At 41.4% G+C, this 26,341-nt stretch overlaps 1 protein-coding gene across 2 annotated transcripts in view; it reads left to right on the top strand.

Moving 5' to 3' along the window:
• The window catches only part of EDIL3 (EGF like repeats and discoidin domains 3), a 234,709-nt gene that overhangs the window by 97,396 nt on the left and 110,972 nt on the right, over window positions 1-26,341 (top strand). For both annotated transcript variants that reach the window (XR_014556287.1, XM_083703244.1), the window contains exon 3: window positions 8,647-8,676. Coding sequence is in view for 1 of the 2 variants with exons in the window: in XM_083703244.1 (XP_083559370.1) it covers window positions 8,647-8,676 (30 nt within the window). In the remaining variant the exon portion in view is untranslated. The remainder of the gene's footprint in view (window positions 1-8,646; window positions 8,677-26,341) is intronic.

Here is a 26,341-nt window from a genome sequence, read left to right on the forward strand (position 1 = left end):
TATGATGAATTAGCTATGAAGAGCTTAATCTAAACTTCCTTTGCTGGATGCAGTTTATGAATCATCTCATTATAACCTTCCACTTTTAGGCTCTTTTTAAATGTATTCTTTCCAGTGTGATCACAACTGTTTGGGCTCACACTGGTCCCAATATGTGTAAACACTTCCAGCCATATATTTTTTTGCTTCTGCTGTGTTTACACAGTTCCTTCTAAGGTAACCTTCCATATATATTGTTCATCAGTCTCACTGTCTATCTAATCCAGTGTTGTCTACACAGAAGGCAGGGATGATGATGATGGTGATGATGATGATGATGATGATGATAATAATAATAATAATAATAATAATAATAATAATAATAATAATTATACCCCACCCATCTGGCTGGGTTTCCCCAGCCACTCTGGGCAGCTTCCAACAAGAGACTATTAGAGGCTCAGACAGATGGCTTTCCCATCATTTGCTACCTCATCCTTATAACTGGAGATGCCAAGGATTGAACACAATACCTTCTGCATGCAAAGAATTTGCACTACACTTGACTTACAATCTGTCCCTAGAGGGTTTACACATTTCTTGGCTCAGTGCAATGGATTCAGTAACTGTGTACTGTGGTACCTCGAGTTACAAACACTTCCGGTTACAAACACTTCCGGTTACACACTCTGCTAACCCGGACGTGGTACCTCGGGTTGAGAACTTTGCCCCAGGATGAGAACAGAAATCATGCGCTGGTGGCACGGCAGCAGCAGGAGGCCCCATTAGTGAAAGCGCACCTCAGGTTAAGAGTGGTTTCAGGTTAAAAATGGACCTCCAGAACGAATTAAGTTCGTAACCTGAGCTACCACTGTATAGGCTTGTAGCCTGACATAGGAAAAATTACTCCAGGGAAGATACATGTAAAGGCTGTAATGTATTCACTTATTATTTGATTGTTTACTTGCTTGATTAAATTTCTACTGTACTTTTCACAAGAAACTTATAATGCAACAATACAATAATGCTAAAATACAATGTAAACAATTCCAGCCAAATGACATAAAATAGCAAAAAGTTACAAAAAAAGATACACATACAAAAAACCCCAACGTGACAACAAGAAGTATGCAGTTTTCTGGGAGTAAGGCCACCAAAATTCAACAGGACTTACTTTTGAGTTGATGTTTATAGATTGCACTGCAGTAGATCTTATGTACCATTAACAGCATGTGACAGGAGGACAAATTTTCCTGACAAACAGGAACAGATATGGCATCAGAGTTCCATATTTTGGGTACCACCGTATGCACAAAATATCTCTGATAGCCACCTACCTGCCCAAAGAAGGCATGGCATCCTGCACATGCCATCTGAGAAAGGTCTTGATCAACTAGTGCATTCATGTGGAAGAAGATGGTCCCCTTACACCAGGGATGGGGTACCTTTGGCTCTCCAGTTGTTGCTGAACTACAGCTACCATGTATCCCTAAGTCTGGTCAATGGCTAGAGGTGATAGAAGTTGTAGTTCAGCAAATCAAAAAGGGCTAAAGCTTTTCCACCGCTGCTTTAGACATTTGTTGTTGTTTAGTCGTTTAGTCGTGTCCGACTCTTTGTCTGGTCTTTGGACCAGAGTACGCCAGACACTCCTGTCTTTCACTGCCTCCTGCAGTTTGGTCAAACTCATGTTTGCAGCTTCGAGAACACTGTCCAACCATCTCATCCTCTGTCGTCCCCTTCTCCTTTTGCCCTCATCTTTCTCAACATCAGGGTCTTTTCCAGGGAGTCTTCTCTTCTCATGAGGTGGCCAAAGTATTGGAGCCTCAGCTTCAGGATCTGTCCTTCCAGTGAGCACTCGGGGTTGATTTCCTTAAGAATGGATAGGTTTGATCTTCTTGCAGTCCATGGGACTCTCAAGAGTCTCCTCCAGCACCATAATTCAAAAGCATCCATTCTTCAGCAATCAGCCTTCTTTATGGTCCAGCTCTCTCACTTCCTTACATCACTACTGGGAAAACCATGGCTTTAACTATACGGACATAATAGTATATATATCCCACTGGGCCAGCAGGAATCTGCTAAATGCAGCAGTGGCTGGTGCAGTGGTGCAGACCCACAAAGCCAGAGCAGAATGGCAGCAAGGTTGAGGCTGCATGGGCAAACCAGTGGGGAGCACTGAATTGTCCACACAGCTCTGACCTCATTCCTGCCTCACCTCATTGCTATCCAGGTAAGCTGTAGCAATGACTGTGTCAGGCTGATGGCTCTACGACTCTGCCTCACCACACAGGCTGCTACTGACATTATGTGTGTTTGTTGTTCTTTCGTGACATCCTTGTAGATATTTCATAACCTTTTATTGAATGGTGGTATAAAAAATACGTAAAAAGGAAAGGTCAGAATGAGTTGTTACTTCAGGAAATGCCACCTTAGTCAAGAGATACTGACCTACCTGCATGTAGGCTTCTGGTTGGCCCCTGTGAGAACAGTGGACTAGATGGGCCACTGGCCTGATCCAGCAGGCTCTTTCTATGTGCTTACCTTTGGCTTTCCATCAGCTCACAGGCAAGGAGGAAGAAATGAATACACAGTTTTCCTCTTAACCACCAAGTATCTGAGAAATATATATCTGATTTTAGCTTTTTAAAGAAGGTCTCTAGGCATGCAGTCCCAGCAGGTTTGCGCATGCTGCATTGGATTGTATCTGTGTACTTGTAAAACACATGTCCTTGCTGGAGAATGCATTGTTTGCAATAAGAGTTCCAATTTAAAAAATCGAAGAAAAAGAAATCTCCTTTAGTACAAAAATGGATAAATAATGTCTGGCTCATTTTGATAATGAATAATATGCCTTTTATGAAATCAATGTTCAATGACCTCTCTTCCAGAAGTAAATTTCAGGAACCATGGGAGGTGATTGTTATTGATTGGAAGAATAAACAATAGTTTACACAGTGTTCAATATCTTCTTCCCTCTATGATATGATTTTTTAAAAAAAAAACAATTAAAAGGCCAGAATGATTCTGTTTATATTCTACAGCAAAAGAGAAGAAGAGTACACAATGTCTTTTTTTTTTGTTATATGAATCAAATATTGTTTTATATGCCTCCTCTCTGGTAATTAGTGGTTGCAAACACTAAGTGGTTGCGAAGTCCTGCCAGTGAGGGAAACCTCCCCTCTCTCTGCACAGAGCAGAATCACACTATGGTAGTCTCGTAATCTGGTGAACCGGGTTTGCGTCTCCGTTCCTCCACATGCAGCTGCTGGGTGACCTTGGGCTAGTCACACTTCTCTGAAGTCTCTCGGTCTCACTCACCTCACAGAGTGTTTGTTGTGGGAGAGGAAGGGAAAGGAGAATGTTAGCCGCTTTGAGACTCCTTAGGGTAGTGATTAAGCGGAATATCAAATCCAAACTCTTCTTGGGTTTGTAGACCCAAGGGAGAGATTGCTGCCAGTGCAGCCACTCACCAGAGAGGCACAAGTCTTGGCTGCTCTGTCCAATCTTGCATGTGTCTGCTTACCTCTCCCAACCTCTGTCTCACCAGACCTCTTGCTTCTCTGCCTCCCTGCGGCTCTTTTACACCCAGATGCCCAGAAGCTCCAGCTGGGTGCTGTTCCATTCCTGCTAGCTTCCCCATCAGTCACCACAAGCAACTGGCCCATTTTTGTTGGATATTGGACAAGGAAGCTTGCTCTGAGTATTAGATGAACAGGGAAAGTTGTGGTCCATCATCTCAATGTATGTATTGACTTCCGAGCAACATTTGTTGCTCCGCTCTTACTCAGGTTTTATATCAGCCTATTTATTTCAGACATCATGGGTGGCACTGTGGGTTAAACCACAGAGCCTAGGGCTTGCCGATCAGAAGATTGGCGGTTTGAATCCCCACAACAGGGTGAGCTCCCATTGCTCAGTCCCAGCTCCTGCCAACCTAGCAGTTCGAAAGCACGTCAAAGTGCAAGTAGATAAATAGGTACCTCTCCGGCGGGAAGGTAAATGTCATTTCCGTGCGCTGCTCTGGTTCACCAGAAATGGCTTAGTCATGCTGGCCACATGACCCGGAAGCTGTACGCTGGCTCCCTCAGCCAGTAAAGTGAGATGAGTGCCGCAACCCCAGAGTCGTCCACGACTGGACCTAATGGTCAGGGGTCCCTTTATCTTTATTATAAATTAGGTATATTCACATCCTAGACAGACGATAGCACACAACCTCTTCTTTTAATATGCTAGGCTTATGTAGCTGAGTATCAACATCACATATGAAGCACAGCAACAATCAATGATAGGTTCTAATACTTTAAAAAAAATGTTTGAAAAGAGAGGCCAGAAAAATTAACAGCAGGACACACACTGTCATGCAGATGCAGCACACAAAATGACAAAGCTTGGTAGTCAATATTATCTTGAGCTCTGCTGACAGATCTAGTAAAATCAAGCATGTGCAACCCATCTGTGTCCATTACTACTGTAATATACTAAGAATCAATCATCACATTGATTTTTATTTCAGGCGATGGTATGAATAGATCCCAATTTGAACAGACTTTTCAGGTGAAGGTTATAGGGTGATTTTCTCTCTCCTGCCTGACCATGCATTTAAATAATTTCAGGGAATATAGTTATTCATTGCTGGGGACTGGGGTGGACTTTGAAAATATGATGCCCTGAGCAAGGACAAAATTTGGTTGCCCCCCCTTAATAGTTCTTATTTTCTCAACTCCTGATTCATACAGGAAGTTCTTCCTTGCTCTACCTGAAAGTTACAGGGCTTGAACATGACACATTTTCCATGCAAAGCATGTGCTATGGCTCTTCCAAAATCCACTTTGCTTCCTTTCTAGGGAAGCTTGATGTTGACTGTTGGGGAAGCGATTAAGGTTAGAACCTGGAATTTCTGTAAGGATGGCATTTGTGAATGAGTAATTCACATTCTGGTTTTTGCTTTGCCCAGGCAGGTGCATTATGTGACCCATGAGAGCAGTAAAAAAACCAGATTGTACAATGGTGATGGGATAAAATATGGCCAAATCTTTATTGACAGCAACAGGCAGGGCAAGGATTGGCATGGCATTGAGGCCCAGGATCAGTTCATCATTCCACTGGGTTTGGATCAGTCCAAACCTCTACCACAGGAGTTGGCCAGTGTTGAACCTTGCCATGGTACAAACCAAGCAAGCAAGGTCTCACTGGAGGACCAGGGTGTAGATTCGGACCAGGCAGATTCCGGAACCATGCTTTGGTTTGCCATGGTCAATCCTCCCTTCAGGCCCCTTATGGGGGGGGCGTACTATGTTGATCTTGACCAATGCCATTTCTGCCCTCATACAAAGGAAAGCCATAATTTCACTGAGGGAAATGTGAAAAAACCCAACCAAGTTCCAATCAGGTTGGGGGGGGGCGGGCAGATTCCTTTCCGGACCTGTCAACCAATGACCCAAAATTGCTTAGTGAAGGCTCCAACCTGAGGGTGGGTGGGTGGGAAGCTCTCAAAGCAAAATGGCTGTGAGATCCAGGGAAAGCAGCCTTATATAGGCTTTCCCCTTACCTCTACAGCAAGGGCTCATGGGACAGCTTTTCCCCATGAACACATCACACAGAGAAGATACTGGGCAATCTATGGGCCACAGAGCTTATTGGGCACAGAATGGGGATTGTTACATATGTTCTTCATCTGCTCATATTATGGCTGTATCTCCTTCCAAAGTATTAATGGAAGAGCTAAATACTGAGAATGCCTTTAGTCAATATTGCACTTCTGTGAACCTCTAATGAAAATTACTTCCCAAACCCCTATTAAAATAATGCACATCATTTTAAGCATGCTTCCAAGATAAGACAGGGCAATTTGCCACCTGCAGCTATATTGGGTTTTTGCTTTAGTCAGTTTATAATGCAAATATATATATATTAAAAACTACTATAGTGTGTGCTATTGATTTTAAATAAAGGCTGATCCCCATTTCTCTCACACATCAGAACATTTATTTATTGTACAAATGAAAAATTCTTATGAATTTTTTTAACATAATGGGGCAATAAGTTCAATGAGAATAATTAGTATTTAATCATTAATATTCTAAAGTTTCCTTTATGGTCTGCTGGCACTTAATAAAGATATGGATGTGTTAGAGACCCTAATTGACTTCACAGCTCTCGTATACTGAATTAAAAACTGCACAGGCATTATATAGAAAACACCACTGTTGTTTTTTGGTCCGTATCTGGCCACTGGTTTTTAATGTAAAAGACACAGGAGTTTGCAAGCTATTTATATATAAAAAACACCTTTAGATGAGCTATACAGCTAGGAAATCTTGGAAGATCCTGACAGTCTTATGACGTTTTCTCCTTCCTCTCTTTTGTGTGAATTTAATTTCTTGCAAAGTACCATTCATTTGACTTCCTACAGATATTCTGTAACAGAAGGGATGGTCACACATTCTTGTAAGGCAGAATGAAGTCTGAGAGGTGATCTTCACATCTTTGCACACAGTTAGCACCGCCACTTTCTAAAATAATATGCAAACTGAAACACAGTCATCCTTTGAAAGCTGAAAGTAGTGGACCTGCAAGTGAACTACTCACTCAGTGGTCTCCCTACCAGAGTTGAAAAAGATAGTCTCAGATGTGGTGCTTAAAACTCACAGGGTGTTGGTTCTGGGGAATATCGATATCCATGAGGAGGCTGACAGGTATTTTGGACTTCAGGGCTGCCATGACAATAATTTGGGCCTGTCCCAATATGTTATTGACCTAATACGTGTGGCAGGACACACACTAGATTTAGTTTTCTCAGCTAGGAAGAAAGAGGATGAGAAAATATGGGTCCATGAGGTTTCCAACATCAGCCAAGTCTACCAATTCCATCAGTGAGATGAAGTAGTAAACTTTAGAATAATAACAATAACGACAATTTATTATTGTCACCCATCTGACTGGGTTACCCCAGCCACCCTGGGCAACTTCAAACACACTAAAACATAGTAAGACATTGAATATTAAAAACTTCCCTATACAGGGAAGGGTAAAAGAGGGCAATGAGACAATTTTGATTTACCTTTCTGTTTCCATCATTCATTGGCTCGGGTCTAAGTTATTTTAAACATTGGTTGCCTAGCTACTATTGATTATCCCTATTTATTTTCAGAATTCTTATGCCTTACCATAACATAAAAGTTCAGCCATATGCTATCTGGACAGTGGAATTGTGTGAGGTCAGTTTGGCGGATGCTGTGTGTTACTCAGCTGCCTGTCTGAATAGCAAATCACAAATCACACTGGTGTTTTCTCTCTTTCTCTCTCAACCATTTGAAAACAATTGGATCAAAAGTGATTGGAAGCCTGAAAGCAGGCCAGACAAAATTTCATCAGCCTTCATGGTTTCTTTCTGATATTTCCAGGAAAGAATGTTTCCCTGACATGCAATTAGAAGTAACCCCAGTGACCAGTACAATTGTCATGTGTAATAATATATAGAACTGTGAATTGAACTGCCTAAGAATTATATACATGTAGCAAATGCAATTCAGATTGTATAGGAAAGTTGTCTGGCCTTAGCAATGTTGTGTTTGAAAAGCCTTGAGAAGAACACACAAAAACCAAGCCGGAAAGAAACAGAGGCAGACTTCCTTAATTGTAGTTGGGTTTTATGCTAGGCTGGACAGCGAACAAACATGCATCATCAGTTCATCAAAACAGTGCCTTAGAGTGGGAGTGAGAAAACTTTTTCATCCCAAGGTCCACATTCACTCATGGGCAACCTTATAGGGGCAAGAAGGGCCAAAGGAAAAATGGGAATAGGGCTGTTACCCTTGTACACTAAGGTACATTCCAGAAACACAGAATTCAGAGGTCTCTAATTTCCCCTATTATAATGATATAACTTAGTTAGTCTCTAAGGTGCTACTGGACAATTTTTTTTATTTTTATATATATTTCGACTGCATCAGACCAACACGGCTACTTACCTGAATCTAGAAATTTTGTATGTTATTGTCACAGATAAATATATATTTCTGCACACTTTGCCCAGGTAGATTCATTTTTGCATGCATTACTTGGCTGCAAGTGTGGTGTAGTGGTTAAGAGCGATAGACTTGTAATCTGGTGAACCGGGTTCAATTCCCCACTCCTCCACATGCAGCTGCTGGGTGACCTTGGGCTAGTCACACTTCTCTGAAGTCTCTCAGCCCCACTCACCTCAAAGAGTGTTTGTTGTGGGGGAGGAAGGGAAAGGAGAATGTTAGCCGCTTTGAGACTCCAGGTAGCGATAAAGCGGGGTATCAAATCTAAACTCTCTCTGTAGAACTGCATTTCAAAATTCAGAGGAGTGCAAATTTTGAAGGAAGGGTGAAGCATGTGGACTGAGAAGAGAGGTGTGTAGCCTGGACAGATATAACCCAATAAACAGCATGTCTGCTGAGCTCTGCCACCCCACCCCACCATCTGGTACTGACTGTACCTCAAAATATACTTAAAATAGCATTGGAAATTGTTTTTCAATGAATGCATGCATTTATATAAAACTTACACATTGTGCCTTTGTTTTAATTACAAATTTAAAGGGTTAGAATATATTTTTAAATAGGGTCCTGTGCATTCAGATTCTTTGAGTTTCTTCAGTGTATTTATAATTTTAATCTCTTTTCTTTCTTCTATTCACAGTGCTAGATGAAGAAGAGCCAACATCAGCAGGTGAGAAACATACATTTTAATCAATTTTACCCATTCTGGAATAAGTTATTTGCTTCAGTCATAAACCTGCTTTATTCATAAGGAAATTCAGGCTGCAATCCTAGTATATTTCCTGCTTGGGAGTCAGTCTCATGGAATTCACTTGAATTTATATCTGAGAAAGCATACATAAGACTGGGCTGAAACTGGATGAGTTCTAATTCAAACTTTAACCCTAATTGCCACACCTCAATAGTCAGGAAGGAATTTTATCACAGCTCAGATTGACTAAGGATCTTGTCTTTTTGTATATGTGGAAGGTTGCCTCTCTGTGCAATAATTACTTGTCATCATGGGGTGTTGTCTTATTGTGATGTTTGTAGATATGGAAGAGTTATTTTCCTGATTGCATGTCATTATGGAGGGTGCTGAGAAAATCACAATCCAGGGGGAGGAATAGTAGTTCCAAACTTGGACAAAAAGGAGACAAATAACAATTTGTACATGATTGTTTGGTATAGTAGCTTCTCACCTCTGCTAAAGACTGGGGGGCGGGGTTGTAATAGTGTGTGAAATCCATCAGTAGGATGCAGATGCCTTGATGCTGGCTGTGCATTGGGAAGAAAACCCACCATAATGGAATATGAATGTGTTTGTGACTTAGAGTCTATAGTGTTTATATGAGCACTGAATAGAATCTTACAGTATGAAGGAACCAGAATCATTTTATCTGACCACATGATGCATCCGTACAGTAGACATCTACCATAGGTTTTTCCTGGACTTGGTTTACTATAGGTTTATAGCACCAGGCGCCCAAAGAATGCAATAGGTTTGATCTCTGACACTGTTAATGTGGTTTCACTGGTGAGAACAAGGCTGGATACATAAACTATTTACAAGTTGGATGGAAGAAAAAATTGTAGCTGGATGCATACTCTTTCATATGCTGGTCAGAGAGAGAAAAACCTAGATGCCATTGGGTATGAATCATGTTGACTTGACTTCCCAGGGAGGGGAAGCCAATTTCTGCAAACCTGCTTCCAGAAGCTTTTCTCTGGATCCAACTAATTTTCAAAATACTCTTTCAGAATGTTAATATTAATCACCAATTTCTTAATAGACCATCGGCATCAGCCGAAAAACAAACACAGGTGCTCATTCCATCATATTAAAAAGAAATGAATACAAATTGTCAGATCATCAATTGCAATGAAACACTGAAATATGCTTCTTTCATCTGTGCTCTTATTTTGGAAGTTGTAAACACATTCATAAGTATAAGGCTACATAAGCAATTTCTCACATGAGTAATCCCATTATATACAATGGAATTGTTTCCATGATCCGCTGCTCTCCCAATGAGAGCATCTGGCATCAAAAGTATAAGGACATTTCTTACTACCACAGAACTAATACGGCAGGATGATAAATCTGCCAGAAGCTTCATCTTTGTTACCAATTTGATTACTTAAGTGCTGAAATGTTTATTCTATAGGGCATGTAAGCTGTGTGACATTGGAACAGCTTTTGTGTTAGCAGATTTATTTTGCAGCTGTGGAAAACACCATGCATGTGATTTGAAGGGGAACTGTTTTAATATGGTTGTTTTTTTTAACTTGATAAGAAGGCCAGGCAGATTCCATTCACAGTGCATTTAGAATAAACTTCATACAATTGTTATATGCCACCCTCGGATGTTGTAAAACTTAGTACTCTGGTCTAGGGAAAAGATTTAATGGAGCTATTTACATTTTCAAACATCAATAAAAAGGAATGTATCTATTTGAATTGTGCCTGTTGAGTGCCTGAACCACTACCTGAAACATTGGATTACTTTTGGTAATGCAAGTGTAAGTGTAATCTTGTGAAACATTACACATGGGAATTTCTCCACATCCCATATGAGTTCATCAATAAAATGCACTACCCAACAATAAAATGAAATAAATAAAATGCACTACCAAACAATAAAATGAAATAAATGCTGCTATGATATTTCTGTCCCTTGTCTGCAGAATTCAACTCTGGGATGTTTGCCAAGCACCAACTTTGTCGCCTTTTCAGTGTTAGGCAAAAACGTTTTTATTCTCCCAGGCATTTGGGCACTAATAGTGTTATGCCTTTGGGTGGCTTTTGGCTATTTCTGTGTTCATCCAAGTGTAGAGGGGGGAAAGGGTATTTTAATATTTTTAGGCAGGATTCAACTGACCTGGTACAGAAGCCAGCACAAGGACTCCTGCTAGTGCAATGAAGCTTTCCCCCTCTCCTCCCCAGTGCCCCCACCCCCCAGTCTGCTCTGAAGAGTTGGGAGAAACTTCAAAAAACTGCATGGGGGTGGTGAGCAGGAAAGGGGAGATCTTTCCATCTAGCAAGCAGCAATGCTTGCACTGACGGAATGACTGCCTTAGCACTGCGTTGAATTCTACTCCCTAGTCTTTAATAGATTAGTGTGGATGAATATTTTTGTTCCATTGCTTTTAAAATATGTAGTTGTGATGAGTAGTAGCATTGGATCCCCCCCCCCCCCGCCGCCCCGCACCCGGCAAGTCACTTTGGACTGTTTTTGTCATGAATCATCAATCAGCTGAAAGAAATACAGTGGTACCTCGGGTTACATATGCTTCAGGTTACAGACTCTGCTAATCCAGAAATAGTGCTTCAGGTTAAGAACTTTGCTTCAGGATGAGAACAGAAATCGTTTTCCGGCGGCATGGCAGCAACGGGAGGCCCCATTAGCTAAAATGGTGCTTCAGGTTAAGAACAGTTTCAGGTTAAGTACAAACCTCCAGAACGAATTAAGTACTTAACCCGAGGTACCACTGTAACATAACCACAACACTGATGCCTCACTTCATCCAGCACTAGTAATGAGAATAAGTTATTCACTACTTCTTTGGGATCTAATTCTGCCCCCTTCACCCTTCCTCCATTTCTTTAAGGTTTCTGAAACAGAAATAGTAGTAGTAACAACAACAACCACCACCAGCACAACAACCTCAGTAATATCCCTATCATTGCATGTGACTAGTGTGTTCAGGTGTTCATTCCAGTTTGTGGAATGGCAGCCTCAGCCTCGGCACCCAATACCTCTGGCACCGATATCTGCCCTGGACCCCTTGCCTCAGATGACACTGTTTTCATTTTTTCACTATTATCCAGATCACCTAATGCAGCATTACTCTGGGGGCATTGCAGGAGAGTTGAGGCCACTTTCCCACAATGACCTGGAGTGATGTCATGATGAGTACTTGCGCTCCGTGAGGAATTTTAAGTGACAGCTTGTAGCTGCTTACCACTACCAAGGGCAATATTTATCTGAAGCAATTTGGTGACCATAGAAGTAAAGACCTGGCTGCTTCCAGGCTGTCACTATTTTGCAGGTGGGATTCAGTCATATACCAGCAAATGGAAATTGCACAGTTAAGGTGGATTTGGCTTTCTTGTGCAACAAACTAACTTCTTAAGAAGTTAATGTTTTTGCAGTAAGGATAGTGATAGGAAAATGCACTGGGAAGTGTGGGATTGCTTGACATGATGTTGCATAATCTCAGTGGGGAAAAATCAGGATGAATGTTCAGTAAACATCAGACATCATAGACCCTCCATGCAAAATTTGCAAAATCAAATCAGGACGAACATCACTTGGTCAATTGGAAGAGCCCCCGATTTGCATCTAGGGAAGGGGACTAACTCAGCAACACTGAGCTAGGCATTTGCAGCATATCACATTTTCTGTTATGACAATAATATTTCCTCACTATACTTCTCAGAATATCTCCCAAAAGCTCATTTCATTTATATTAATTTGTCAGGTTATAATGCTATCCATCATGCACTCATCCTCAATTGCTTTGAGTACAACTTTATGGATTTGTGATTGGCTCCACACAGATATCTGTGGAGATGCTGGAGGGGGGGGGGGCGCAAGTAAGAGTTTCCATTTATTATTAGCATGAAATGTAAGCTATAAACAAGCCCTAAGTTCCGCTTACCAAAATGAATGAAGGTTGCAAAGAATCAGTGGTTTTTGTATTGCATTCATAAATGTTTTTCTGTTAATTCTCAAGGACATCCTTTGCAAGCATCCATTGGGCATGGCATTAGCACCAATGTTTTAAAACGTCTTGTTGAAATGTTACTATATGAATATAACATTAAACTAGTAATCAAATCCTATTTGTATGTTTTCTTTGCAAAGCAATTACTGCACGGTTTCTAATACTCTGCATAAATTGCAACCATTTTTAGGAAAATGTTAATTTATACCGTAGAATGACATGAATAATTTTAGATATATGGAATTTTAGAAAATGTTTATCACTACTATTTCTTTTTTGCTTTAAGATATGGCCAGATGTTATTGTTTTGAAAGTTAGAGGTTGGAATGTTTTTCTATAGTAGTTTTGATACTTATTTGCCAGATTGCATTGACATTTAAAACCTTTGCAGCTTCCACAGAGCAGATAATCTCTTTCTATAATAATTGCTTGGAGAATGAAATAGTTTAATTGTTGAATGAAAATGGCATTTTGAAAAATAGAATTTGTAATGGATGTAAAAGGCTGCTCCAAAGTCAGACGTGAACGCCAAAATTCTTGATTGCTTCCCTCAAGTGTGTGAATCAGAGCCATAGACTAAATTCTTATTGATAGCTAACATCTTTGCAGATTTTAATTAGTATAACATCCATCGGTTTATAAGAGCCACTTGCATACCACAAGCCAGGGATGATCAACTTTTGTATACTTTATTTTCCGGGCCATGCTTTATTTTTAAAAAATAAAATCTACAAATCGCTTCTCAGCTTAAAATTCTCAAACTGAGGAACAAAATTGAAACAACAGTTTAAATATTAAGGCCACAATCATAAAGTTGGCCCAACGCCAGCTAAGGGGATTTAGGAAAAGCCAATCCACTGGCAATGGGGAGCTCCACTAGCACACCCCCAAAGACCTCAGTGTACCCACAGAAACTTCTATAGGTGCAGATGTATCACCAGCTGTAGGGTTTGAAAGGGAGCATGCCAAGGCAGATTTCAGAAGGTCATAGATGTCCTTTGTCCCCCCCCCCCCCACACCTCTCCACTGTTGGAGAAATATAGGTGTTCAATACCGAATACCTGGTGGGTTCAGATTGGCTGGCCAATAAGATCTAGACTCCAGTTGTCAGTCAAACAGGATGCTAATTTAGGCATTTCAAGCTCAGTGTGGCACAACCTCAATGACTACGTAGTGGACAGGTGACACACCAAATAGGACCAAAGCACAAGCATTTATACACTTACAAACAAAGGGAAGCAAAGGAACAATTATGTCCACATATCACACGACTTCCTTCTACTAGCGTCTATTGGTTTAATCACAAGGCACTACAACTTTCTTATCTTTCCCTCCTTCCTTTGTCCTTAACAGTTATAGCAATAGCTCCTGCACACATGTTGTTCCCTCCTTCTCTCATGGTTCTAGCCTTCACTTGCTCAGCACTTCTCACACACATTTCAACCTTTATGTATATAATATCTATATATATTTTCTCCAGCATCACCACCAACAGATGGAAAAGTATACCAGCCCTGGAGTTGGTGTAGTAATCAGAAATGGCTCACTGAGTAGGGCAGAGCTGCTATGCTTGCTTCCCTGTGGATGTTTGTTGTTTACCAAGAGGGAGAGGGGCAAGGCAGCGAGGAGGTTGATGCAGTGCAAACACACTGGCAGGAGCACTGGATTGACTTTACTAACTTCCCTGCCGCCCTGCCCCTCCAAATCCTGGTAAGCAACAGTGACTGTCCTGCTGGGAAGCTAGCGTAGCGAGCCACTTTTGGTAGTGATTTCGTCATCCATTGACATCAGTGTTAGGGGAAATGGGGGTGCAGAGACAACAAAAACCCTAAAACACCACCCCTCAAATGACTTCCACCTTGACTGGAACAATCCATGGGGTTTAGGAAGTGGAAGTTCCTTAATCATAGGATTTCCCACCCACCCACCAAGTCCACATCCATACCTTATCATCGCCTAGTACCACTGCACTCCCATGCAAGCTTACCTGTGTATATGTAACATTGAGCTCAGCAGACGCATTTAAGATAAAGATACTCTAAATCAATAAATAATCTGAACAAGCAGAGGGACAATTTATTATATAACCTTAGTAAGGTGGCTGCTCCCAACTTTTTACAGAACTTGGCCTTCTGCCTTTCTTAGAAGTAACTTTTTATGTTTACTAAAACATTTTAATGGGAAGGCATTCCCAAATGAGACTGGCTAATAAAAGGAGACATTTATTTTTCATACATTTATATACTGCTTAATGCCAAGAGAGTCTCTAAGCAATTTATAAACCTATCAGACACAATAGACAGATGACAAACTATGAATGTTAAAAACTACAGAAATGAAAAAGACAATAACATCACTGAAATGCCAAAACAAACAAACAAACAATGCCACATTTTGAAGACATTGGGAAGAGTCGGGGTCCCTGACAAACAAACCGCAAGCACATGTGAAATAAATGTATATTTTGTAATAAAAGAGGGGAGGGGGGAAAGAGGAATGGTTGACTGTCATTTCTGGTTTGAGCTTTACTACTACTTTATGAACTATATCAGGATGTTGTTGTTGTTGTCGTCATTATTAGCAATCCTATAATCTCTAACATTATGGAGCCGATTTTGGTATGGCATTATCAGTTAATGTTTACAAGAAGCAGCACCAAAAGATTTCTTGAAGTTAAGCATAGAAGAAATAATGATAGGATGTTGTGTTACTATCCATGTTAAAGCAACACATTAGAAACACTTAAGAATGATCCTGAGATTATGTGACCACCCATTATTCCCCTTTAATGCCTCATAATTTCTTCCACTGGCTAAGGTGTTTTGGAGCCAGGTGATATCTTTCCTCATTGGCAAATGCAGTGGCAAAACAACACCTGTGCAATTTGCAAAAATAAATAAATAAACAATAAAATTCCCTGCATATTGAAAAGGTAGAGGTTATTTTACCCTGTGTTACTTTCCAATAGACAGAGCACAATTTTTTACATTCAGATTTCCTATTCCCACCAGGTTCACTAAATCAACTTGCCTAACATTTGCAATTTCCTTTTTTGTTCCTTTCTTCTAAAATGGCATATTCTACTCTTCTGTGCCTGGAGCCGTCTCGCTAAATTCTGCTCTGTATATTTTAATAAAACAGAACTGAAGTGCACTTCCATATTTGGGGCTTTAATGAACATTGGTGCTTAGAAGAAATTGGGCTAGTGTAATAAAAATAACACTGGGTACCAGGTGGCAGAGCGAGTTAGTGCATAAGCCTCTCACCTCTAAAGGCTACAAATCTCACTTAGGTCAAGAAGACAAATTAATTAGTGTTTTGTTTTTCTGCTGCCTTATTTCTCTACCAATTGTTCCTCTGCGGTTTCGTCTGTTTTTGTATTGTTTGCTTGGTTTTTGTTGTTGTTACAATTACCCTGCAGCCCTGATCACTTGTTTTCAGGATTAGGCAAAACATAGGAATAAGGAAGTTTCAATTAGCCTAACCCTCTAGTTCCTATCCAGAGGTGATTGCAAAACACCGCTATAAAAATTGTGTAGAAAATGTGACTAATCTTTCCTTTCCAAATGCAAGCAATGTTTCAGAAGTGCCTCTTGTCACTTCTGTTCATATGGATGCAATGATACATTCAGCCCGCAGTTAATGGAGATGTGTCTAAATTGGTTTCTCCTCCCATTCTAGATTTTGCCTTTCCCTTTACCTTGCATTTAGCTAAGACAAAATTTCATGTGTTTTTAAAATTCTGTTGTTGTTTCTTTCTTCAAACAGAACGAACATAAATATATAATTTACCAGTTTAATTTATTTTTAAGAATTGTTCTAACTGTGATGTTGCACCTTTGATGATATGCTAAATGGAGGCACCAGCAAAAAAAGGTGTGGTGTAGCACAAAAAGGCAAAATGTATTTTTTGGGAGACAAGCTTTGTCCCCCCCCCCCAATTACTGATAAAATGAAGGCAATACTACTTGAATTGGGGGGGGGGGGCTTTTCCATTTTCTCCCCACTCTGAAGCCATCTGTGTCATTCTCTCTCTATAGACACATGCATACTGGGCAGGGGAGATATTTCTCTCATCACCCCCACAAAATAAGAATAAGAATAAGAATAATAGGCCTGCATTTTTCCAAGGAATGAAAAACACATGCTAACAGCGTCTAAAGCCCTTCTCCCTAAATCAATCATAATTGTGATCCAGCTGTATTTATTGAAGAAAAATTGTAGCTGAGCTTTGTGACCTTAGCTGAGCTTAGCTGCTCTTACTTTCCTTGAGATTTGAAGACTAGCCCGGTTTATGGTGGTCACCCTGTTATTGTTAAGAGACTTTTGTACACAGACACCCAGAAAGCTCTCAGAATATCTTGATAGAGAGAATGCTGGTAGTTGGTTAGTGTCTTTGTCTAGTGAGTCAAACAAAAGATGCCCTGGGCACTGCTGTTTTCAAACTTTTCTCTTTAAAGTATGTTTTTTTTTGTCTTTGCATTTAAAATTGAGCTGTCTGAAGGTTTTCTCCCTGAGGTCATGGAGAGCCATTGCCAGTTAGAACACTGGTACCAATGATCTGACTCTGTATAAGACAGCTTCATGTATGAGGAACACTTTACAGGGTTGCATTTTACTCCGGTAAGATTACAAAGAATTCAAATGCTCTAAAAAGTTTCCAATTAACATTAGTAGGAGCTTGACAGAGAGCCCAAAACCAGGGATGGGAGAGAGACCTCAGGTCCACCAGAAGTTTTTGGACACCAGTTCCTTCTCACTCTTGGCCATTGGCTAAGATAGTTGGGCCTGAAGTTAGAGTCCAACATAAGGTGCAGTGCCAGAGGCCCTACCAGCATTCCCTAAACTTTTCTGTGGTATAGGTTTGTGATTATTTGTGTGTATACCACTGCTTAGTTGCAATGAACCAATAGGCATTGCTCTAGGTTTTCAGTGACAAATGAGGTGCTGAAATGGAAAGATAGGAAGCAAATGGAATTAAGTATCTCAAAGTGCAAGGGGAAATGTTAAAATAGAACTAAATTGATTTCTTTCCCTTGTGCTTCTAGTTATTAAGCTCTGTCTCTTCTGTCACTGATTGGATGTCCACTCCCATCCAAGTGAGTTTCCTCCTACATTATGGTCACTGTGTTCCCTTCTTACAACTAATCCTCTATCTTGGGAGAGAAATGACTGTTAAACTCTCTGATGTCCGAAGCAATCTGCTCTCTGGCTTCAGCCAGAAGGATTTGCCTGTCCCTGTAAGGGATCAGGTAATTGGATTGTCTGCGTTGCTGATTCTGTGATTTCTGTCAATATCCTAAAAGTGTTATTTTGCAAAATGTAGTTGAGGGGAGAAAGAAAGAAATGAAATAAATGTTCAATAAATGAGAGTGTTAGGTGAGAAGTCATAAGCATAGCAGAGGTTAGTTACCCACTTTTCTCAATGTCACATGTAACTGAGGTGTAGATTGTTTCCCTGAAGACATTTTGGGACTTACATTTAGGAAACTGAACAGGCTGCCTCTCAAAATTACCAACAGAGACAGGCAACTCAAGTCCAGATATTCTAGAAGTCAATAGTAGCTATTCAAATATGGCTTTGATGTGGAATTATCGTATTTTTCGTCCTGTAGGGTGCACCGGCCCATAGGACGCACCTCGTTTGGGGGGGGGCATGAATTAAAAAAAATTATTTCCCCCCCCCAGCCGCGGCTGCCACCCCAAGCCTCGTGCGCCTGGCGGGATCTCCCGCCGGGCGCACAAGGCTTGCGGACACTCGCCAGGGCTGCAGGCTGCTGCCCGCAAGCCTTGTGAGCCTGTGGGAACTCCCGCCGGGCTTGCAAGGCTTGCAGATAGCTTCCTGAAGCCTGGAGAGCGAGAGGGGTCGGTGCGCACCGATGCCTCTCGCTCTCCAGGCTTCAGCGAAATCCTGCATTTGCCCCATAGGACGCACACACATTTCCCCTTAATTTTGGGAGGGTAAAAAGTGCGTCCTATGGTGCGAAAAATACAGTAAATAAAACTCATATTTTTATGTAGTGAAAGATATTTGTTTGTTTATTCCACGGAATCCTGTGCTTGATTTGGTTTATAGTCCATTGAAAAATCAATAATACAATGCAAGCATTTTTTATTTTAAAGATGCTATTAAAACAATGAAGCAAACTGACAGAATAAAACTACATATTAAGACCCAGAAGCCATTGTAAAAAAAGATGCACTTATCTTTTAATCTAACACATGTCCTCAGGATGCCTGTTCAAAAGCCTGCGAGATAATCACAGATAATGTTACCTACCCAATTAAAGTTTTCCCTTCTAATCCTTTTACATTTTCACTATATATAGATGATTTATTTCATAAACTTTATATACAGCTTGATTTTTTTTAAAAAAACTACAACCTCAAAGTGGTTTGCTGTTTTGGGCAAAGCATAGCCACCTTTCCCTACATGGTGACAGAACAGACACCAAATTTGCTTAGAGTGTGCTCCCAATTCTACCTTTACAGCTGTAACTTGAATTCTGTTTTAATTCGAATTGGAGATGTAAAGAAAGTTGGATCCTCCCAACAGAGGGGGACTCCCCTCAACCGGCTTGTGCCATGATCATGCCACTGGCCTTTAGCCAATCGGCTACATGGCAAGAGGTGGGGTTGGGGGTTGGGGGTATTTAATTGGCAGCGTGACGTGGGGACCTCCTCTTGCTTCATGCTGCCGAACACCCACCCAACCTTTAGTTAGGTTGTGTCTATCCTTGCTTTGGACTTTGGTTGGTTGCCTGTTTTGGAATGGGGGCCGGGTAAGAAATTACCGCCAATGTGGCAGATTGGCAGTGGCAGATTGGCAGATTTTGCCTACCTCTTAGCAATCGTCACAACTTTGTAAGGTTTGGCGGTTAGTCATTGGTTTAGGGGGATGTGGGGAGGGGAGGTGTGGCCATCACTTGCCCCTCCATGTTGATAGGGTATTCCGTTAAAGGAATCTGGGGTCTGGATCTCGTCCGAAGCCCAGGGAGGGGCCAGGGCCATGCCAGGACCCCGGGAACCCCACGGGTGAGCTCCAGTCAATATTCATTGATGGAGCTCCCTCTGCTGGTAGTTTACCCTTGCAGGCTCCCTGCTGGGTGAGCAGGAACCAGTTATAGTGATTAGATACCAATGCCTAAGCCAATACCAGTCACACTCGTGTAATCAATAAAGTTGTGGCCTAAATTTGCCCATTAACCTTTAAACTAAATTCTGTCTCCGCTGTGTCTTATTTTCATGGGGTGGGTTTCAGGGCTCGACGCAGAAGACTCTTCCCTTGCATCCTGGCTTGAAGTTTTCAATCACTTGACATCACATGGCATCTGAATTGGGAAATGAACCATTCAAAATGTGGTTGGGAAAAGAGAGTAAAATCAGTAGTGGTTTAGAGGGGACATGCAGCTAGTAGGTTTATCATGTAAATTAGTTCACAGTTGGAGTTCCAATGAAGTAGTTAGCATTAGAGCAGGTTTCCTCAACCTCGGCCCTCCAGATGTTTTGAGACAAAATTCCCATCATCCCTGACCACTGGTCATGCTAGCTAGGGAATCATGGAAGTTGTAGGCCAAAAACATCTGGAGGGCCGAGGTTGAAGAAGCCTGCATTTGAGAATCCCTGTGTTGTGTTTCATACTAAAATTCCCTGAGACAGTATTAGGAAATAAGATGGGAACAAGGATGGTGAAAAAGGATTTGTTCAATATTTGGTGGAGGAAGGTAATTGCATGCCTGAAGGTCACTACTTGCTGTTTGGAAAAAGAAATTGAAAAACTCATAGCACTTCATTTTTACAGTGAAAAAAGAAATGCCAGAGATTCAACAGAAGAGAAGACAAGGATGAATGGGTTGATAAAATAAAATAAATGCATTGACCATAGGAGCTCAAGGCTTTCCCAGCTTCTGGTTGTGTAAGTCAAGAAGCTTCTTTGTGAAGGACCTGTACATAGTCTTGATGAGTCCTCATATGAGATATCTGGAAAGCTCTAGACAGCCAGGGACAGATTTGGGGTGGGTGGGGAAGTCTTCAAATAAATTGTGCGTCATTGGTAGGTGTTATCCAGTTGGACTGGTTTCAAACAGCTATTTTCTTCTGCATATTGGGGGAGAGGTCAATTGTTGTTGTTCAATTCTCTTGTACAAATATCCTTGTAAAAGAATATTTATTAAAGTGGCTTGTAGTTCCAATCCATATTAGATTCTACTGCAGGGCCAAATTCTACTTGGGTGCTTGCAAAAATTGACTCGTTGTAGGATCTTGTGATGGTTCTAGGGGTTGCTCGTGCGTAAGCCGGTGCAAACACCTGGGTGTATTGCCTGAGTAAACCTTTTCTGTCCGGACAGCCACTCACCCGTGGCTGTCTCAATCGCTGGCAGAATCCGTCAGTGGGCGTTTCTTAAACTTCTTCCAGCAAAGAAGCTCTTTGACGCCTAGTCTCCTCCTACTCTCTCTGCGCGAAAGCATTCTGCGCAAGGAGCGCGTAGGCAGCGGAGGACCTCTACTCTCTCCGCTGGTCCCCGGCAAGGAGTCATGGGACCGCCTCGCCGCTTCCCCCATCTGCCCCCCTTCTCCACGGGTGCTACGCTGATTCTCTTCCCCAGAAGATGGGTTGCCTCTCCCAATCCCGGAACGCTCTCTGGAATCCCTCTGGATTTTGCTCTCTCCCTCCGGCACTGATGGCAGTTCCCTGACAGATCTCATACATCTATTATCAATCGACAAAGCTCTTCATGTTGTTAACTTCTTGTCCATGAGATTTGCCAGGATTAGTTAAATTCATGCATATAAATGCTATGTGAAACTCAATCTGGTACAAACAATTTGTGAGTAGCTCAAGTGCTAGCAAAATTTCAGGAATAAACTATACTGGAACATTTTGATTCTTATAGACACAAAAATGAAATGTGTCTGGCCTATACACTTCAGCTTAAAATTTAGTGGAAATGAGACAAAAATTGGGTAAAGAAAATACTGACTATGCTTGTTTCCTCTATTCAAATTACAGAGAAAGTACACCTATTTAGCTCCAGAAGTCACTATGGAAACACCGCAGAGGGTTAAAAGTGAACAGCACAAAGTGGGTGTTAATGGCATCTTGAAATAGCAATGAGTGGCTAAAACTTGATTATTTGGGGGAGAATCAGCAGGACATTTGAAAGCAGAGGGAAGAAAGAAAAAAAGTGATGTAAGAAACATAAGATCTATTGTTGCAAGTCTTCTTGGACGCTAATGAAGACAACACCTTCTGGAGCATGTTGAAACTGAATTGTACAGAATATCAGTTACAAAATGTCCCAAAGAAGGTCAGGTTTAACTGTGAATTTAATCTGCCATTTTCAGTAAAGAGGGGGAGGGGGGTAGGGACTAACAAGAAAGTCTTTATCAAGCTCAACTTTTAAAATTACAGAGTGACAGTACATGACCACAAGCTTTAAACAGCTTGTCATCAGTAATTAGTCCCCCAGTTATTTGGCTGAGAAGCTGAACTCTTCATTGCTGCTTTCAGTTTCCCTGTATTCACAACTCACTCACATAGAAAAAGCAAGCTAGAGTTAGAAGGGAAAGATGACCCATAGTGTTTTAGAAAGGTGATGCCTTTTGCTTTCAGCATCAGCAGGCGCAAACATGTCAGTCATGTTAATCAACTTGCTTCACTGGATGCACGAAACATCACAATACAACCATATATGGAATGGTGTTAAATTGACATTAATGATACGAATATTCCATCAATCTTTATTTAAACGTATGCATTAATATAGGCAGTTCCAAATGTCCAAATAGGTGTCTAAACAAAATTGACTATGATAAGCTACATGTTCAAATGTAGAAAGAGCAATGAAATCTTCAAACCACTGGGTCAAATACAGTGTAGCAAAAGGGACCGTAGTCATTATGTAGCTTTGGCATGAATAGGTGTATGCATGCATGTGTGTGGTGAGATATGTGCTCTGAATGGGAGAGTAGCAGGGCTGCAGAAGAGACATGAATTCATCAAGGCTCAGTGAGGAAGGACTTGCAAGACTGGACAGGGAAAAGAGTGACAGTGCAATATGATGCTTTATGGGGGCCCAGATCTGCCTAGGGGTGTTTTACTGCAGCAGCAGGCACCGAGCCAAGGGGATGCAAAACAACAACAACATCTATATTTATACAGGTACCTACTTAGAAGATAAGGGACACGGGTGGCACTGTGGTTTAAATCACTGAGCCTCTTGGGCTTGCCGATCGGAAGGTTGGCAGTTCGAATCTGCGCGGCAGGGTGAGCTCCCATTGCTCTGTCCCAGCTTCTGGCAACCTCACAGTTTGAAAGCATACCAGTGCAAGCAGATAAATAAGTACAGCTGCAGCAGGAAGGTAAACGGTGTTTCCATGCACTCTGGCACTTGTCACAGTCCTCCGGGCACCGGAAAGCTATGTGGATAAACGCCGACTCCCTTGGCCTGGAAAGCAAGATGAGCACTGCACCCCATAGTCGCCTTTGACTGGACTTAACCATCCATGGGTCCTTTACCTTACCTTAGAAGATCCATAGAAAAACAACTATACCAAAAGGAGTTATTGTGAAATTACGAAATATTTGTGGGAGGGGGACCAATTTTTTTTTTAAGACCTAAAATAAATGGAAGAAAGACTACAGATTTATTACCCATTACTGAAAACAGCATCAATTTGCAGCACTACATAGACAAGTTCATTAAGGAAAATTAATTATGCCATAGTACTGTAATTCAGTCTCATTATTGTGTCACCGAACAGATAACCTGGATAACCAGGATTAATTGAGAGCTGATAGCAGAGGGTGGGCAGCCACAACAGCTATTAGACATGGGATCATGTGTTGAATGAAAGCAGGGAGACCTTTGGATATCATCGTACCAGGGGAATTTAAAGTCATATTTTCTGTTAATATTTATTTAATTTGTATACCGCCCTTCATCTGATGATACAGGGCGGTTTACAATAACCTCAATGCACTCTATGTAGGGTCTTCCCCTGGGCCTGGTCTGAAGGCTTCAGCTTGTAAGGAACAGTGCAGGTGCTGTTGATGTGGACAGTGTATCTCCAGCACATAAACTCTGGTGCTGAAAAGCTTGTACTGGCTGCCCATATGCTACTGGGCCTGCTTCAGGGTTCTTGTATTTATTTATTTTATTTGTTTCTTGAAATTTATACACCCCTTGATTGTGGGGAGGGGACGGACTCAAATCGGTTTGCACCCCCTAATGATTCCTATATTCAGAAGTTCATCACTGTAGCACAAAATCTGGTTATGAGGAAGCGTGACTGTGGTCTGTGAAATTCAGCCTGCAACCCTATACCCAATTACATTTTAACTAAATGTGGCTTGCTTCTTGGTAGACAAGACAGGATTGCATTGTTAGGGAGTGGTGAAGTTTGATTAAATGAGGCACAACTTTTCTTTTCAATCTAGTTTTTGAAAATCATTTCAATTCAACATTTCCCCTGTGCTGCCAGTGTACCATTGTGAACATTCAGAGCTTTCGTACCCTTTGCACATGCTCTGTTCCTGTCTGGAAAAGCCTGGATGATCATATTAAAATAATAAGCCGAGTGGGAAATACAAGCAAATGCAGAAGTCCCTGGCTGCTTTCACTATGCCTCTGTTCCTTCACACAAAAGCTAGCTACCTATCACACTGTCTGAGGACACAGAGAGAAACCTTTCTGCTGGTTGCGAATGCTTTCAACTGTGTGCCTTTTCAAGTAATGTGGTGTGCTGATGGGAAGTCATTTATGTATTGTGAATGCATACCTGACTTTGGAAAGTGACATTACCTTTTGAAGAAGAAAATGGGGAAACATAAACTGTGTGATCTTTTAAATGCCTTAGGGATGAATACAACTTGGAGCTTGTCTGACATGAGTTTGAGACATCAATTTCAGAGAACTTGCACTTCGTGAACATCTACCAAATTTTGGTGCCATTGGCTAACAAGGACAATATGCAGCGTTCACACAACTATCTTCTGCTAGGAGTGTGTGTATGTACATGCTAACATGCATTTTATTCTGCCGATGGTTTCTTCTTCATTCCCTGATCCTCATTTTCTAAGCTGATATACAAAGCCTTGCCAGCGGACAGTTGAAGTGGACAGGTAAACAGTCCTTACCCTTTTCCTGCCCACTGACTTCTATTTTCGATCCCTCTCTGCCGTTCTTTCTCTCAGTCAGGGTTCTGAATTAGGTTTGCTGGACAAGGAGGAGCAGAAGTGGTTGTAAAGAAAATGTTGCAGCAATGAGTGGAATTATAAATAACCCCAAAACAAATACACACACTACTTCTCCCCTGCAAATTGCCTCTCTCTGCCGCTTTGCACATCAGCAGTAAACGGAGGAAGTGGGCTATGTTTGCTGCCATGATGTATAGCTCTGGTCTCAAGACTGGCTTATTTTTAATAACCTTGGTCAAGCCAACAGCAAACATTCCAAAGAACTTAGAGATCTCTTAATGTCGTGACTGTTGCCATTGGATTGTTTCCAGGTCCTTCCTGTGTGACCAGAGATAAGAAGGGGAAATTACTGTTTGGTTTGTCTCCAGAGAGTAATTACCTCTCAATTCTGTGCTTAGCTCCTGGCATTTAGGGACTGAGTTGCTTTTTCATTTGCTGGAAAGCCTCTACGCACCCCCAGCTACAAGTGGTGCTGATTAGATTGTTACTGGAGCAACACCTTAGTCTTTTCCCAAGCCATAGCCTTCAAAAGCTTGTGAACTATGCTGGGGGCTGTGCCCATGCACCTGAGAGATGTCCCCACTCCCAAGTTGTTTCCAGGCCCAATTCAAGGTGCTAACACTGATGTTTTAAACCCTAAATGGCTAAGTCCCAAATATTGAAAATACCATCTCCATCCCTACAGACTCTTCTGGGTGTTAAGTTCAGCAAAGGGGGCTCTTTTTGTAGTTCCACAGCCCTTGAAAATGTAGGGGATAATAGTCTGGAAGAGAGATTTCTCTGTTACCACCCCCTAAATTGTGGAACTTTCTCCCCATAGAGGTACATCCAGCATCTTTGTTGTGAAGCTTTCATTATATGCTGGAGACCTACCTCTTTACCCTGCCCTTTAACAGTTAAGGTATTTTGTTTTGTAAGACCCACCTGTTTTGTTTCATCTTTATGATTCTGTTTTTGCTTGGAATTGTTTTCTATATGGAGTTCAGGATAGAGTGTTAAGATTTGTGCTGGGCTTTGTATTCATCCATGAAGCTCACTCAGTGACTCTCGGATGCCCTTACCCATTTTCACCTATCTCACAGGTTCCTTTTATGGCATTCTAAGTTTCTTGAACCGAGGCTAGGATATAGATGTTATTGGGGGAGAGGGAGAAGATTATGCAATCACAGTGTGTGATTTATTCACCCCAAAGTAGCAACCATGAAGCTAGAGTAAGTTGTTAAAACAATATTCATACTTCATCTGTAAGCATCACACTTCAGTTAAATTCATATTCATTACATTTCATCCATAGGCATGCTTACTAGTAGAAAACACCCACTAACCTTATTTTAAAAGTGACGAAGGTAGTGCATATGGTGATTTGGGTCATGGAGTTATTTTTAGTATGCCACGCAGGAGCAGGTGTGTGGAGAAAGCAAGTTGC

The sequence above is a fragment of the Podarcis gaigeae genome (assembly GCF_964106915.1).
Source record: "Podarcis gaigeae genome assembly, chromosome: 11".
Lineage (NCBI taxonomy): Eukaryota > Metazoa > Chordata > Lepidosauria > Squamata > Lacertidae > Podarcis > Podarcis gaigeae.